This window comes from Morone saxatilis, unplaced genomic scaffold (genome assembly GCF_004916995.1).
Source record: "Morone saxatilis isolate NCDOM2014 unplaced genomic scaffold, NCSU_SB_2.0 Contig14, whole genome shotgun sequence".
NCBI lineage: Eukaryota > Metazoa > Chordata > Actinopteri > Moronidae > Morone > Morone saxatilis.
This window is the reverse complement of record NW_023339696.1, coordinates 15,246,084-15,260,981: the sequence shown is the minus strand read 5'-3', so window position 1 is coordinate 15,260,981 and position 14,898 is coordinate 15,246,084. Positions and strand designations below refer to the sequence as shown.

The 14,898-nt window shown below is 38.6% G+C and overlaps 2 protein-coding genes across 3 annotated transcripts; both read left to right on the top strand.

The window, feature by feature from the left end:
- Positions 1-1,150: 1,150 nt before the first annotated feature.
- mgrn1b (mahogunin, ring finger 1b) lies at positions 1,151-9,796 on the top strand. Of its 2 annotated transcripts, XM_035655173.1 has the most exons (17): positions 1,151-1,511; positions 2,869-2,987; positions 3,159-3,247; positions 3,343-3,489; positions 4,176-4,293; positions 4,403-4,469; positions 4,665-4,708; positions 4,815-4,862; positions 5,370-5,438; positions 5,529-5,688; positions 5,829-5,938; positions 6,378-6,592; positions 6,818-6,929; positions 7,024-7,069; positions 7,159-7,263; positions 7,684-7,729; positions 7,998-9,796. In XM_035655173.1, exons 1-16 carry the CDS (start codon positions 1,424-1,426, stop codon positions 7,722-7,724), a joined length of 1,578 nt encoding a protein of 525 aa, XP_035511066.1. In that variant the 5' UTR covers positions 1,151-1,423; the 3' UTR covers positions 7,725-7,729; positions 7,998-9,796. The 2 variants fall into 2 exon arrangements, with proteins under 2 accessions (XP_035511066.1, XP_035511065.1); XM_035655172.1 differs by lacking the exon at positions 7,684-7,729.
- A 3,729-nt stretch (positions 9,797-13,525) lies between these two features.
- Positions 13,526-14,658, top strand: aanat2 (arylalkylamine N-acetyltransferase 2). The gene is made up of 3 exons (XM_035655277.1): positions 13,526-13,691; positions 14,078-14,232; positions 14,353-14,658. The coding sequence occupies exons 1-3, from the start codon at positions 13,532-13,534 to the stop codon at positions 14,656-14,658; spliced, it is 621 nt and encodes a 206-aa protein (XP_035511170.1). The 5' UTR covers positions 13,526-13,531.
- The last annotated feature ends 240 nt before the right edge of the window (positions 14,659-14,898 follow it).

Genomic DNA, 14,898 nt, shown 5'->3' with positions numbered 1-14,898 from the left:
GAGTGCAAAGCTTGGAGATGGTAGGAGCTAAGGGGCAGAATAGAAATGTTTATATTTTAAGTTAGGTTGATATTATACACATTTTTTAGATTACCTATCAACTTTGGCAAAGTGTCCCACATTGTCCCACACAAACATAGTGTTTGTCCCACATTTGGTTTGTTGGGATCTGGTAATCCTACCATTAATGATTGTTACATATTGATATAAACAATATATTTTACATGACAATATTAATTATTATTATTATTTATATTATTTCTGGTAGCAGTAGTAATACTTATTATTATTATTATTATTATTATTATTGATATTAACCTTGTGTGTAAGGTGCGAATTTAGTATTTAATGATGCAGTGTTAGTTTGTGTCTGTTGAAGCATTTATTTTGAAAGTACATACCGGAAAACCTGAATGTCTGCAGTGACGCTCGCTTTATGATTCGATGTGTTGTAGTTACTCACCGTGGCCACAAGAGGGCAGTAAACACTCCTGATTCAGAGAAGGATAAAGTCGAACAGATTGTAGATCTAATAATTACCAGTGTTGATGTTACTGTTGTTATTTGTCTTAACCACACTAATAATGACGTGTACATAATAATAATAATATTTTTACTTAATGTGCCACAACCGTAATGCTGCAGTTCTCCCCTCTGACCACTGGAGGGCAGTAAACACTTGAAAGAGTCGTGTTTACTGTTCGATGCTGTACATAATTACCACTGACAGTATATTATTACAGACTCTAATAGTCTAGCAGTAACACGATTATGCGGTTATTTTATTAATTAATTGATGTATTATTTTCGGCGGGAGAATGAACATTTATTTAGTTATTTATTAATTACTGTCCATGTACTTTATGGGCCCACATATAGGGCTTCATAATTGTGTGACGAAATTATTAAGGAAACATTTTGCTTTTCCACTTTTATTATTATTATTTTATTATTTCATTATTTTTAACTGTTGTTGGGATTGTGTCGCTAATCTACTTTGTACCTCAAAAAAACACATTAAAAACCATCCGACGCCCTTGTGGCTGACCCCCGTCCCCGCCCCCCTCACCTCCTCCCCGCCGGGCAGTCCCATCAATTAAAGCGAACGCCGCGTATGAGACAGCCAATCAGGTTGACTCCCTGCTACGTCACCACAGCTCTGGAAAAAAAAAAACACAACAGCTCGTCTCAGTTTGTTTCCTGTTAGCATCAGCATTTAACAACGCAGCCGCGGTTAAACTGAACGTGTAACATGTTAAATTAACGAAGGCTCTTTCTGTTTCTGGTTGACGTTATCTTTGCTGTGGCGGTAAAAAAAAAATTAAAAAAAATAAAAAGCACGCTGAAGGATAATCGGAGCTGTTGACGCGCTGCGAGCTGCCGAGGCTGCGAGCTAACTGTAGCTAACACCCAGCAGAGGAAGATGGGCTCCATCCTCAGTCGCAGGATCGCTGGTGTTGAGGATATCGACATCCAGGCGAACTCTGCATATCGATTCCCACCGAAGTCTGGTAAAGTCATCGGCAGCGTGTCTTTGACTGAATTCCCATTTCCTCATAATGTTTTGTAGCGAACACATCGAGGCAGCGAGCAGAAACTGGCTTCTAGCTGTTTGTTCTTCTTTTCTGATGATCATCAGATAGATAGATAGATAGATAGATAGATAGATAGATGGATAGATAATGATTGCAAACATGTGAGTGCTCCAGATAGAAGAGATTTATTCAGATAATCTTGTAATATTTACTATCATGTATGTGTACACACAGATCAGTGCAAGTTGTTTGCACATTTCTGTACAGCTATTCACTAATTATATTAATATTTATTGTACATATTCTCCTTCTTTTTATATTTGTATATATTCGCTCCTTTTATTCTCTATTTTTTTATCTTTATTTATATTTTTTATGGTTAATTGTTATGCAGCAAACTTACCAAGGGCAAATTCCTTGTATGTGAAAACCGACTTGGCAATAAACCTGATTCTGATTTATTATTCTGTTTTAGCAGCTTCGGGATCATAATGCATGAAGCATTATGTTTCCAACACCAAAACTAAATGTGTTGATGTTTTATACACATTAAATTAAATTGATGGTACTAGAGGGAGACATGAGGTGTATGTCAACAAATGATTTAGTGTTTGTGTACAATTTTAAAGATATTTCAGATAAGTATGTCTTGCGTTTATTATTACACTTTAACGTTGTTATGAGGACATCGAACAAGCAATAAAAACACAATGTGGAGATGGTTAAATCACAATGAGAACAAATAATCTAACTGTTTAAAACCCATTAAAACCAGTTAATTTTTATTTATATTATTTATGTAACATATACAGGCACGATGGCTGATACTTTGATTGATAATGAAGTTACTGGGAATCTTATTTTCTTGTTCATGGGTGGTTAAATCCACTACACTGAAAAACAATCTTGTTTAGATGTATTCATGTGAATAGTCAAGCTGCAGTAACCGTTGTGTACAACAGTGGCATGGTGTTGGTGACTTGCTGATGTAACCTTAGTTTTATGTATTGATCCCATTTAGTAAACAACCTTCATTAACTGTTTTTCTTTAACTGAATTATAGACTTTAATTAAATTTAAAAAATGGCAAAAGAAGAGAGCCTTAAAACGTAATGTTAACACTACCTGTGTGAGGTTGTTTTGGGGTTTAAGTCTTGAAGTAAGTAGTTATTTGAAGTAACTGCATATACACTGAATTATTTGTTACACTGACACAGGCAGAGAGGTTCCTTCTAAAAGAAATATTAAAAAAGGACAGAAAATAATCAGTGTGTCACTATATTCTATTGCTGGCAGTGTCTTTATTATTATTCCCATTTTCTCTCGTCCTCAGGGAATTATTTTGCAAGCCACTTCTTCATGGGAGGAGAGAAATTCGACACACCGCATCCGGAGGGATACCTCTTTGGTGAAAACATGGACCTGAATTTTCTTGGAAATCGGCCAGTGCAGGTGAGAGCAGATGTTTCTTCATCCCAGTGGTTTTAATCATCTGAGAATTCAGCTATATTTTCCACAGCTGTAAAACTTGCATGCAGTTTTTACATTTCTTGTTAGTAAATGAGTGAAACCATGTTGCTAATTTCAAATATCATAATTCATAGTGTTGTTATTGTTTACTAGTTTCCATATGTGACGCCTGCACCCCACGAGCCTGTGAAAACTCTGAGGAGTCTGGTCAACATCAGAAAGGACTCCTTGCGTTTGGTCAGGTAAAGCTAGTGAGGCAATATTATGATACAGATCACAGTGAAAGTAAAGAACTGTTTTAAGGCAAAGAGTTTCCATTCAAAACTTCTGATTCTAGGTACAAAGAGGAATCTGACACACCGGTGGAGGAGGGTGGAAAACCAAAGGTTCAGTATGGTGTGGAGTTCACCTTCGATGCTGATGCTCGGGTGGCCATCACCCTCTACTGCCAAGCATTTGAGGAGTTCTCCAACGGGATGGCAGTGTAAGAGTCTGATCTAAAGACTGAATGAGATGAAGTTGTAGCTATTAGTAGCACAAAAATAATGACAGAATCAGAATCTTATCTAGTCTTTAGTTCATTTGTTTTAAATTGAATCCATCTATAAGAGGATCAGTTGTTCAGATTTTAACTACTTAAACAGATTCATGTAACTGACACAGCAAAATCATTTTACTGGGAAACAGTGTGCCAAAGAGATTTAAACTCAGTTTTATGGGTAGTGAGATTCAATCCTTAGAGCACAAAGACTAGAATAGATACGGTGGGTACCTAGCAACCACCAGTCACCATGGTTACTGCAGATAAGACTGAGAAGAAGATGAAAGTAATAGTTCAATCTGAAGTTTTTATGTTATGATGAGACTGAAAGATGATACATTTTTCGGAATTCAGAAGGATCAGACGTAACTACTGTTCTGCTGTGCTATTCAGGTTTTGTTATTTTCATTTTGTCAAGGGACGCTAATGAGTACTGACTACGTAAAGATGACAGCCGCCATTAGGCTTTCCTTACTGATAAATGTCTCAATGTCAACTTTCGCCGTTGCCCCAGTTAGAAAAAACAGGATTTGAGCAACCAGGAAGTCCAGGTTTTCTTTCCATCTTTCTGCACACTGACCATTTTTCTCTGAAATATGTTTTGTGTTGTGTGTTGTTTATGTGTTCAGGTACAGCCCAAAGAATCCCTCACTGGTCTCTGAAACTGTACACTACAAGCGAGGGGTGAGCCAGCAGTTCTCCATGCCATTTTTCAAAATAGATTTCAGCGAGTGGAAAGAGGAAGATGTAAGTATACGCAAAAAATTGTTCATGTATCCACTGGTACTTACATCAGTGCCTCAACACAATCTTTGACTGACTACTAACTCAAATATTTGCATCGTTTTTCTTAAAGTTGAACTTTGACCTTGACCGAGGAGTGTTTCCCATGGTGATCCAAGCTGTGGTTGATGAAGGGGATGGTAGGTTACTAGAAATGTTATCAGCCAGGACAACATATCTTTTCTACTAAAACTGGTTTACAAATGGAACTGGAAAATTTAGGAAATAGTGAAATATATGTAATATACAATAGTGGCTCACCAGTTATAAGGAATTGCACTAATACTGTTTTAGTTCAGTCAACATTAAACACGTTACTGTTCTTTCTTTCCAAGATTGCCTTGGACATGCTCACGTACTTTTGGCAGCCTTTGAAAGAGTAAGTATACATCTAAATAAAAGTAATTCATTTCACTCTGTATAAAACAAGTTTTATATGAGCTAAAACATGTTTTGTTTGTGTGTTGTTTTTTTTTTACCTCTAGCATGTTGATGGCAGTTTCTCCATCAAGCCTCTGAAGCAGAAGCAAATAGTAGGTTTATGAATGTTCTTATTTCAATATTATTATTATTATTATTTAGCAAATTATTAAGTGGAAGTGGATATCCACACTTTGCTTTAATGAATTTTTTTTTTTTTAATAACCCTAAATCCAAGTCAGTAAATTGTGAAGCGCTTGCTGTATGTGCTACAGTTAATGCAGGATGTTTTATGCAGACCATCAATGACCCTCATACTCATCTGCAGCTTTTGATAAATCTGTGCCGAGACCCTTGGGAGTCTGGCAGTAACGCAGATCCATACAGTAGAGGTTGAATGTAAACTTAGATTACAGGGAGCTCAAAGTAATATCACATAGACTATCTGATTTTTGTGTTTTTAACCTTTCTCTAAAAATGAAACATTACAGTGATTTAATTAAGTACATGCGAAGATAGATGTTTTTAATGTTTAAGACTGTAAATAACATTCAGCAGTGAAATATATGAATCAGTTTATTCTCAACCTTCTCAACATGAATGTCTCTGTATCTTTCTAGGTGGACCGTGTGAGCTACCTCTTACAGGAGATCTATGGGATTGAGAACAAAAACAACCAAGAAACCAAGGTTCCTGTGAAAATAATGCCGTAAACATGAATCTCCGTACTGAATGTTTTATTTGAGTGACGTTTGATTGAATTTGTTTTCTTTTTCCAGCCATCAGATGATGAAAACAGTGACAACAGCAACGAGTGTGTTGTCTGTCTGTCTGACCTGCGAGATACACTCATCCTGCCCTGCAGACATCTGTGTCTCTGCAACTCCTGCGCAGACACTCTGCGTTACCAGGCCAACAACTGTCCAATCTGCAGGCTGCGTAAGAAGTGTTACATTATTTTAATAAAGTTCCTTAAAGCCTTTATTAATCCTATTTGAAAAGTAGTTGAAGTTGAAAGTTGAAGTAATTATTTGTACATCGTTATGGTGTTTAATTTGACTCTGTGTTCCTCTTACTAGCCTTCAGAGCCTTGCTGCAGATCAGAGCTGTGAGGAAAAAACCTGGTGCTCTTTCCCCTGTGTCCTTCAGCCCTGTTCTGGCTCAGACTATGGACCATGACGAGCACTCAGTAAGTCTCATGCACATCTGTGTATCAGTTAAAATCTGCTAAAATTGGCCAAGATGTGCAGCAGCATCAAGGGGAAACTGGGCATGAATTGGGGCTGCGTAACATATTTTAGCTTTATTGCCATATGAAGTGCTACAGTAAAAACACTGTAATGGGGTGCAGCATTAGAACGGCTGAAATTCACAAATGTTAATTCAATTTAACACCTCCATCTAATAATCTGCCTGCAGTTGCTTCAGGGTTAAAGCCTTGTAGCTTTCAGGATGCTGTTAAAATCAAGGTACAGGCTGCTACTGGATGGCTTTGTTAGGCAGTGGCAGACAAGAGATGTACATAAATTGTTGCAATAGTCAAAGAAAGCTTTTTTTATAGTCCTCTTTATTCCAGTTCAATCAACTGTGCATTGTCACAACCAGTCCTCGTCTACGTCTCTTTGCAGAGCACAGACTCAGTTCCTCCCGGCTTTGAACCCATCTCACTGTTGGAGGCTCTTAATGGTCTGCGGTCAGTGTCTCCTGCCATCCCATCAGCCCCCCTTTATGATGAAATCAACTTCTCAGGGGGTGTGGGAGGTGACAGCAGACAGCTGAGCTCCCCAGAGCATTTAAGTGATGGGAGTCTGCAGAAAGGCAAAGTCAGCAAGTCACCTGACAGGTAATCTCACAAAGAGTATGTATACTATATATAGTATGTGTACACACACATTGCTGGAAGTAATCAAGTTAGGATAGGAAATGAGATAATATGCTTACATGTGTAACATCACTTCATGTTAGGCTTGGTCAGTAATCAGATTTACTCCTCACACCTACACCTGATTGATTGAATTAACTGATGTACTGTATCTCTCTCGTTTATTTTTTTTGCCTCCTACTCCAGCACCCTTAGGTCCCCATCCTCTCCCATCCAGGAGGAAGATGAGGAGAAGCTGTCCGAGATGTCTGATGCTCAGCCACACCCAATGCTGTCCAGCAGCCCCGCCCCCACAGACGTAAGCCACCAATTTACCACCTGACATTTAAACTTTGTCTCTGCTACTGCAAAAAAACAAGCGTTAACGTGACCTTCTTTCCTTCTTCTTCCAGGCCACAGCAACCGAGGACGTGGCAGAATCCCTGTCCCCAGATGATGGTGAGTGTTCTCATTTGGCACTAATTATGTGATACTTTGTTTTCTTTGAGAGTTCCATTCATTGACATTTATCCTCCCGGGTGATCCAGAGGACAGGATGCATTCTGAAGGGGACATCTTACAGGACTGCAGCAGTGAACACAGCAGCTTGACCAAAACAGAGAGCGACCCACCAGGTGACTTGTCTCTGCCAGGTGAGAAATTCTCTGCCAGGAGCGAAAGGAAAGGACATTTTTGAAGCCCTGTTCATACAGGAAAAAAGTGGAATATGTACTGTGTATATAATCTCTTTATGTATAAATCCATATATACTGTATTGACGTGTACTCTCATGACAGCTTAGAGCAAATCAGTTGACTGATCATTGACAGCAGCTCCTTCAATTTATAGAATTATCAACTACACATTGTCTGGTTCCTGCTTATTTTTGACTTCTTTCTAGTTCATGAATCTGTTCTGGTTCTCTAACATTTCTCCTCTTAAATCCAAGAATCAAGGCTGTGATTCCCTGAGCTTTGCATCTAATCTGTGTGCTTTTGTGCTTCTCTATTTCCTAACACTCCTTTTTCTGTTCCCTGCCGTCCTGTCCCTTCGTACCGCCTCACTTTGGGCAGCTCTTGGTCCTGATGCCTGCTCTATTGGTATGGAGGAATAACTGTGGTATGTAGGCTTTCCTGTCTGCTCTCCTTCTCTGTGAATGAGCTCTACTGCTCTCACCAAACCCTGTTCTCCATAAAAACATCTATTGTCATCTATAACAGCTAGAAAAAGAAAACATCCAGCAGGTATTATCAGGTGAATTTACTGTGATAGGCCATGTTTGCATTAAAAACCGGCTTATCTTATCAAGAATGAGTACAATTTCTAAAGTCTGACTGGAAAGTTCCCTTTGAGCCATGTTGCTTATCTGTTGCTTCCTCCTCTCCAGGGTCATCAGAGTCTACGGAAAGCCTGAAAAGTCAGAGCACAAACTGCTCCAGCCAACCTCTCCTGTGTCCTACAAGCAGCCTTCATATGGAGGATGAGCACCTCAACCCCTGACTCTGGTCCAGCCTTTTTCTTCCCATCCATCAGAACAGATTTATGCTTTACAAAGATCATCCAGTCCTTCTGTTCCTTTTACCTTCCTTTTTGTGATCAGAGCCAATGACAGCCCTGAAATGAAGTCCACCAGGACGAGGGTGGACTGTGTTTGTTCCATCAAAAGAAATTTGACTCCTGCAAAGATGACTGATGTTTTTAAAAAAGACATTGTTTCTCCAGCTTTGAAAACATTTCATTAACTGTCAGATGGTGTTCAGTTTTGTGTCTTGGCCAGACTTGTGGTCTAGTAATGTGGATTCCAGAGATATTTCACTACCTGTCATGGTGGTGCTTTTAAGCACACTTACTTTAAACTGTATCAATTGCTTAACACTAAATTCAGAAGAATTTATAAATACAGTTTGTGTTTAGATATTGTATTCATCAGTGAAATACATTAATGACTTAAGAACTTGTTTTCCAGTCAGGTTGATTTGAGTTATGAGCAGAAATTTTAAAACATATTACTTATGTATCTGTGTGTCCATTTGAAGTGATTTTGCACTCTGACAAAATCGTTTATAATCCATTCCTTATAACAAGAGTTTATGATGAGATTAGTTTAAGTTGTATGCAGTCTTAAAGATCTATGTGTCACTTTTTGATTATTTCAAATTATGTGATATCTATGTATCAAAACTGTACTAGAATCCTGTGTAGTTATTCCAAAATTGTATACTTGCATATTACATAAAAAAAAAAATCCTAATATTGAAGTAATGCAGCTAGACTCAGTTAAAATGCACATTGTTTAAGATAAATAAATAAGAGCTACAGATTCACATCCTAACAGCTGAACTCAAAGATAGCTAAAGCCTGCAACAAGCATAGATGCTACATGTATTCTGACTCAGTGTGGCACAGTAAGTGTGCTTGTCGTAGATGTGGTACATCTCTGTACAGTCTTTTTGTGGCAATGCCAGTGTCTGCTTATGTGACGTAGCTGCAAAAAAGGGTTCAGGTGTTTGTGGCTGCAACGCCTTTACTTTCCTTGGTCCTGTATGTGTAGCGCCATGCATATAGATCTATGTGCCTTGAATTGGTATGGCTGCCTGCTTGTTGCATTGGACATTAGTGTTCTTATAAATGCTACAATATACAAGTTTTCAGCCCGTAGACAGGATTTTTGATGCTGATGTACAGAACCCTTTTTTCTATTGCAAACTTCATGCTACTGGAAAAATGTATCTCGTTATTGTTATTGCAATATTAAATTGAATTGTTCATTTATTATTTTATGGCCATATATCAATTATGCATTTAATCTTAGTGTTTGGGTTCAAGTGCATTCCTGTAAGATACATTTGATTGGAAGGAACACATTCAATGCAATAAATTGACATTAAATAATATTAAAACATTGCATTTTAATAATTGGGCTAGCATTTGCATGTGAATTTGTAGAGGCTTAAATCTCTCACTGCTTTTAAGTAACATGTTTATTTTTTATTTTTCCCCCCTCATCTTCTGTGCCATTTCAACTTGACACCGTGCCTTCCTGTTCCTGTTTTGACCACTATTGACCTGGTATCCAGGATAACTCCACAGTAGGTGGTTTGTGGCTCTGTAAAATTAATACCTGTCTTTCCTTGTGTGTATAGCAGCATGTGTATAACAATAAAGAACAAAGATTCAGTACTTCAACTACCAGTTTTTTTCTGATCAATCACAATATTACTTTTAATATATATTAGCATATATAATATATATCAATATATTCTTTTTATTGTATAATCCTGCAAATTAGAATCTATTGCATGTGCTTTTTAGTGAAACTAATTTGGCTTAAAATGGAACTTAAATGTTGTCTAAATTTGCCTGAGAGTTGAAAAGAAAGGATATTACACAGTAATGTAAAAAGTATGGCGAGGGATCCCAGTGTACACATGTAGGACTGGAAAAATGCTACATTCTATCTCTAAGTCCCAGCATGTCCTTTTCAGGACTACACAGAACAGTTCAGACCACACAAAAATGTGGCCGGTTTATGATCAACGGCATTACAGACAGCCGAATTTTCCCTCAGGGGGATCAATAAAGGATTACTTTAAATTATTACTTTTTATAAATACGACACATTTGCAAACTGATTTTCAGTTAACTCAGTCATTACCCCCCAATAGCCATAAAGTAAATCTGTCAAGAATAAATTGTGGTGTTTCTGAAAGAAAAACACATCTCAAATATGAGTTCATATTCCTAACAGGAAAAATCTGGAAAAATCACATTAATAGTGCATAGATTCATCCTTTTGCATCTAATTTCAAATGCAAAGCTGCCAGACACTGCTGTAACCTGGCAAAATGAGTCCTCTATCAGTGCCCTCTGCTGGCAAAGTAGGAAACAAAACTGCGCCGTTAACATTGGTTGCACTGCAGTTTGCATCTAACCCATGGACTGCTGTAAAACCATGAAAACAGGTCCTCAGTTAATCTTCTACTTGAAAGGTGTTATGGTTTATGATTAATACATGATTAGGATTTCTGTTCGGCCTGTCAAAAAAGTGTAACAAAGAGTGCCGTTTGTGGTTTTATGCTGTAGTCAACTTGTAGGCCTATTGAAAATAAAGAACATTTGGTGACCCTCTGAGAAATTGTGAGAGTTTCACTTGGTTAATTTGAGAGCAGCGCTGCTGATAAATACACTACTCTGGTTCCAGAAGGCTGAAGGATAAAACAGTATGACCTGTATTGTCAACAAATTAATTAGGGCTGACACAGAGCCAAGTGGATGACTGCTGGCGCAAACACACACACACACACACACACACAAACACTAAGCTCATCTACAATCTTTGTCTCTAGACGGGCAAAAAATAGTCCGAATTTCTTGTTGATACTTAGCTATCTCTTCAAGTCATTCCTATGTTCCCCGGGTGTTCTCTAGTTCTAGGGATAGAGTTAGGGTTGGGGGTTAGAGAGTTCAATTATATATCTAGAATCTCATTGTTGTTTAATCAGTATCATTGAATTTAAGTATAAAATATAAAGTATAAAATAAAATAGGAGGATGTCCTTTTTATGATGTGATCTACTGTATAGTATTAGGTCTCATCTTGAAACAAGTACATGCTTTATTTTGAAAGAGTGTTACATGTTTCAGATTTCGAACATAATGACATTCCTCTGCAGTGTTGGTTAACTGTTGCTCTCTCTTCAGCTGGACCAACAGGTGCATGCCAGTGTAAAGTTTAATGAGGATTTGGTTACACTGTGGCCTCAAGCTTGCCTGTAAAAACATAATACACTGAGAAAGTGTGTGTGCAAGTGTATGTGTACACACACGCTGTAAACAAGATTACGGTGTATGACACTCAGCTAGAGACGGTCAGTGGGTGAGGTTTTCTAAAAAGTCAGGGTTTAATCTTCTATTAGCTCTCATATATTGCATTCACAGTCTCGAGAGCCAAAGTCCAGTTATTTTAATAGCTTGTCTGAAAAGCTAAAACATGTGTCTGGGATTCTCAAAACTTAACCTTGTCATTCAGTTGCGCTGTGACAGACTATTTTAAGAGACCATGAGGAATTATTTAGAGCTACCCCCTAATAGTCGACTAAATCATTAGTCGCCGAGTAGAGTCTTAGTCTACCCACTTTTTATTAGTCTGATAGGTGCGGGAAAACAAAAACAACAGGGGGACTGTTGATGTGCAACAGAACCGGAGAACAGCGGACCAACAGAGGCCAGCTGATTTATATTCAGATTCATAACTGCTTTGTCCGTCAGCATTTAACATGCGGCTGTTAAAATCTATACATTTAAATAATTAAATTAATATCACAAACGTGCTACAACTGGTCAACTATTGGCCTAAAATTATTTCAGACTGCTCCTACCTGTCACAGGCCAGGCCACACAGATTGACAGGTTGCAGGCCAGAAAAGGTAATTTCATCTCTGGACAACCGTGTTTGCCTCTAACGTCAGAGGATGTTCTTGTATTTGTGATTGGCCAGCTGTCCAGATTAGGTGGGAGATTTCCCATTCATCACTGTAGTGAAAGCCAAGTGGAAGCAGTGGGGTGAAACAATAATCCTTAAAACAATTCTATTTTGGTTTGATCTCTTGAGGGTAAATGCAACGATATTAGGGCTAAGCCTCAAGCCAGGCGATTGTGGTGTGAAGCCTGTTAGAGAGAAATAAATAAATAAGACTACTTCAAAAAGATCTTTTTTACTTTCACAATTTGCAGATGCTTGAGAAAGAAAATGTTAAACCAACTGTTTGGAAAAGTTAAACCAACCAAGAATACTGTTTTTAAACAACAAAACAGTTTTAAACAAAAACAGTTTTAAACTAATAAACAACCAAAATAAGGGTAAAAAAAAAGACAGGACTATATTTTCCTTTGGTGAGAATTTTTAATATAGAGATTCAGGATTAATTTGCCATTAAAAACAAATTTATAATGAACTTAAATCACTTCTTTGTCTGGGAAAGTCTGTGTACAGGTTTACCTGAGGGCAGTCAAAGCAAGTGCTCTCCCAATTAATTAGGCTGTGCTAAACCTCTTTGAGGCATGAAATCATCCCAACAGCAATCCACACAAATCTCCCCCCTCACTCAGTAAAGTTAAATTAGTCCACATGCCCTTGATTTCCAAAACCCTGCCCATGACCGCATCCAGTCACACCACGTCTCACTCATCCCCGCCCTGAGCACATACATATTCAATAAGTGCATGTGCCAACATATGATGTGCAATGTGAATCCTTATCTTTTTCACATCTCTCAACAGTTTATTGAAGGTGAGCAGTGATATTATTAATATGCTTGAAATAGCTATTCTCATCCCATTTGGCATAAAATCTCATCGTCACAAAAAAATATCACATATGTTCTTAAATAAGTTTTGGAAATTTACAAATGATTGCTGTCAACAACCTAAGATGGGGTTAATCCAGATGGACTAATTATAATATGCACAATGAAAAGCTGCAACTACAGAACTGTCTGTCTCTGAACTGGGCCGTTTTAAAAATATGCAAATCACAAAAGAAATACTTCAAGAATAAAATGTCTGTCATTTGAGAGCAGGGGATTTAGAGACTTTGGAGACACGTGCACAGACAGCTATCCTACTTTGAGACGACTACTTTGCAGTATGAGATCAGAGAAAAAGAAGAGGAGGAGGCGAGAGCAGGAGAGACACGAAGGTCAGCATCTTGCCTCCTGCAGTGAGTCAGTTACAGTCAGACGTGTAGGACAAACAGAGAACACGGCAAAAGTTTTGTTGGCAGGGTTTGACTTACTCTGACTGGCATAATTGATAGCATCAGTATAACATTTATACTGCAAAAGTCTGGAAAAGAAGAAATTAGATTAACAAAAGAGCTCTGACAAATAATCAGAACCTCCCGTCTTGTATTATTGAGGCATCATGCAGGTCAGTGGCTCACCGTTTCTCAAGCCCTTCTTTCTGAAGACACCTGTCAGAGTGGTCAACCCCCTGCGACAGAGACGACACACACTCCCAGCCAGCGAGTTCAGGAACCTCACGCCGCAGGATGCCATCAGTGTATTTGAAATTGAGAGAGAAGGTAAGTTTCTGCTGTTTACAAACAGAATATTTGTAAATATTTATAATATTTATAAATTACATCCTGTATGACTAACCCGATATGTATTTAAACACGATTTAAACACTTGACTGAAATTCTACGTGTATAAAGTGAATAAACAGTGATTTCTATTCTGTCATTGGGAAAGGTATACATGTATAATCGTAAATGTATCACAGTATTTGATGTACAATACATTTATACATTAAATACTGCGTTTGGATGTTCAATATCATCTTTGGGCCAGTTTTAATTTAAAAGACACATTTCTCTCATCCATCTTTCATGTAGTCTTTTTCTGATCATCATCATTACTCCCAGTACACGACCCACTGTATGAACTGGTTCCTCTTTTTATCCCCCAGCGTTTGTCTCTGTGTCCGGAGAGTGTCCACTTACCCTGGATGAAGTGCTTAACTTCCTGGGTCAATGCCCTGAGTTGTCACTGGGTTGGTTTGAGGAGGGACAGCTGGTAGCTTTCATCATTGGCTCTGGCTGGGACAAGGAGAGACTTTCACAGGTATGAAAACATAGTTACTGTAAAAAAAAAAAGAAAAAAGAAAGACATTTCCATGCAAATTACTTTTTGTGAAACTTACCTTGGCATCATTAATGATTCTATATAATATTTTTTCTCCAGGAGGCAATGACTCAGCATGTCCCAGACACCCCCACTGTGCACATCCATGTGCTGTCAGTGCACCGTCACTGTCGCCAGCAAGGCAAGGGCTCCATCCTGTTGTGGCGCTACTTGCAGTACCTGCACTGTATGCCGGGCCTCCGTCGAGCTTTGCTGATTTGCGAGGACTTCCTGGTGCCCTTCTATCTCAAGGCTGGCTTTAAGGAGAAAGGAGCATCAGCCATCTCTGTATCCAACATGCACTTCCAAGAGATGGAGTACATGCTCGGTGGGCAGGCATACGCACGGCGGAACAGTGGCTGCTAGTCCATTAGACCCTACCCCACCCTCACTTTCCACTTACTCACCTCTAACATGGACTACAGCTGACAGATGGACAGATAGAGGCGCAGAGCCAGTATGCACCAGTGGACTGGGTTCAGTATTGGTAACAAGGTCTTACTAGACCTCCTAGTGTCAGGACCTCGCAGTATCCCACTGAACAAGGAGTGAAGACTGTGTGAGGACAGAGGGGACCAAGAGTGGATTCATGCAAAAGAAGGAACC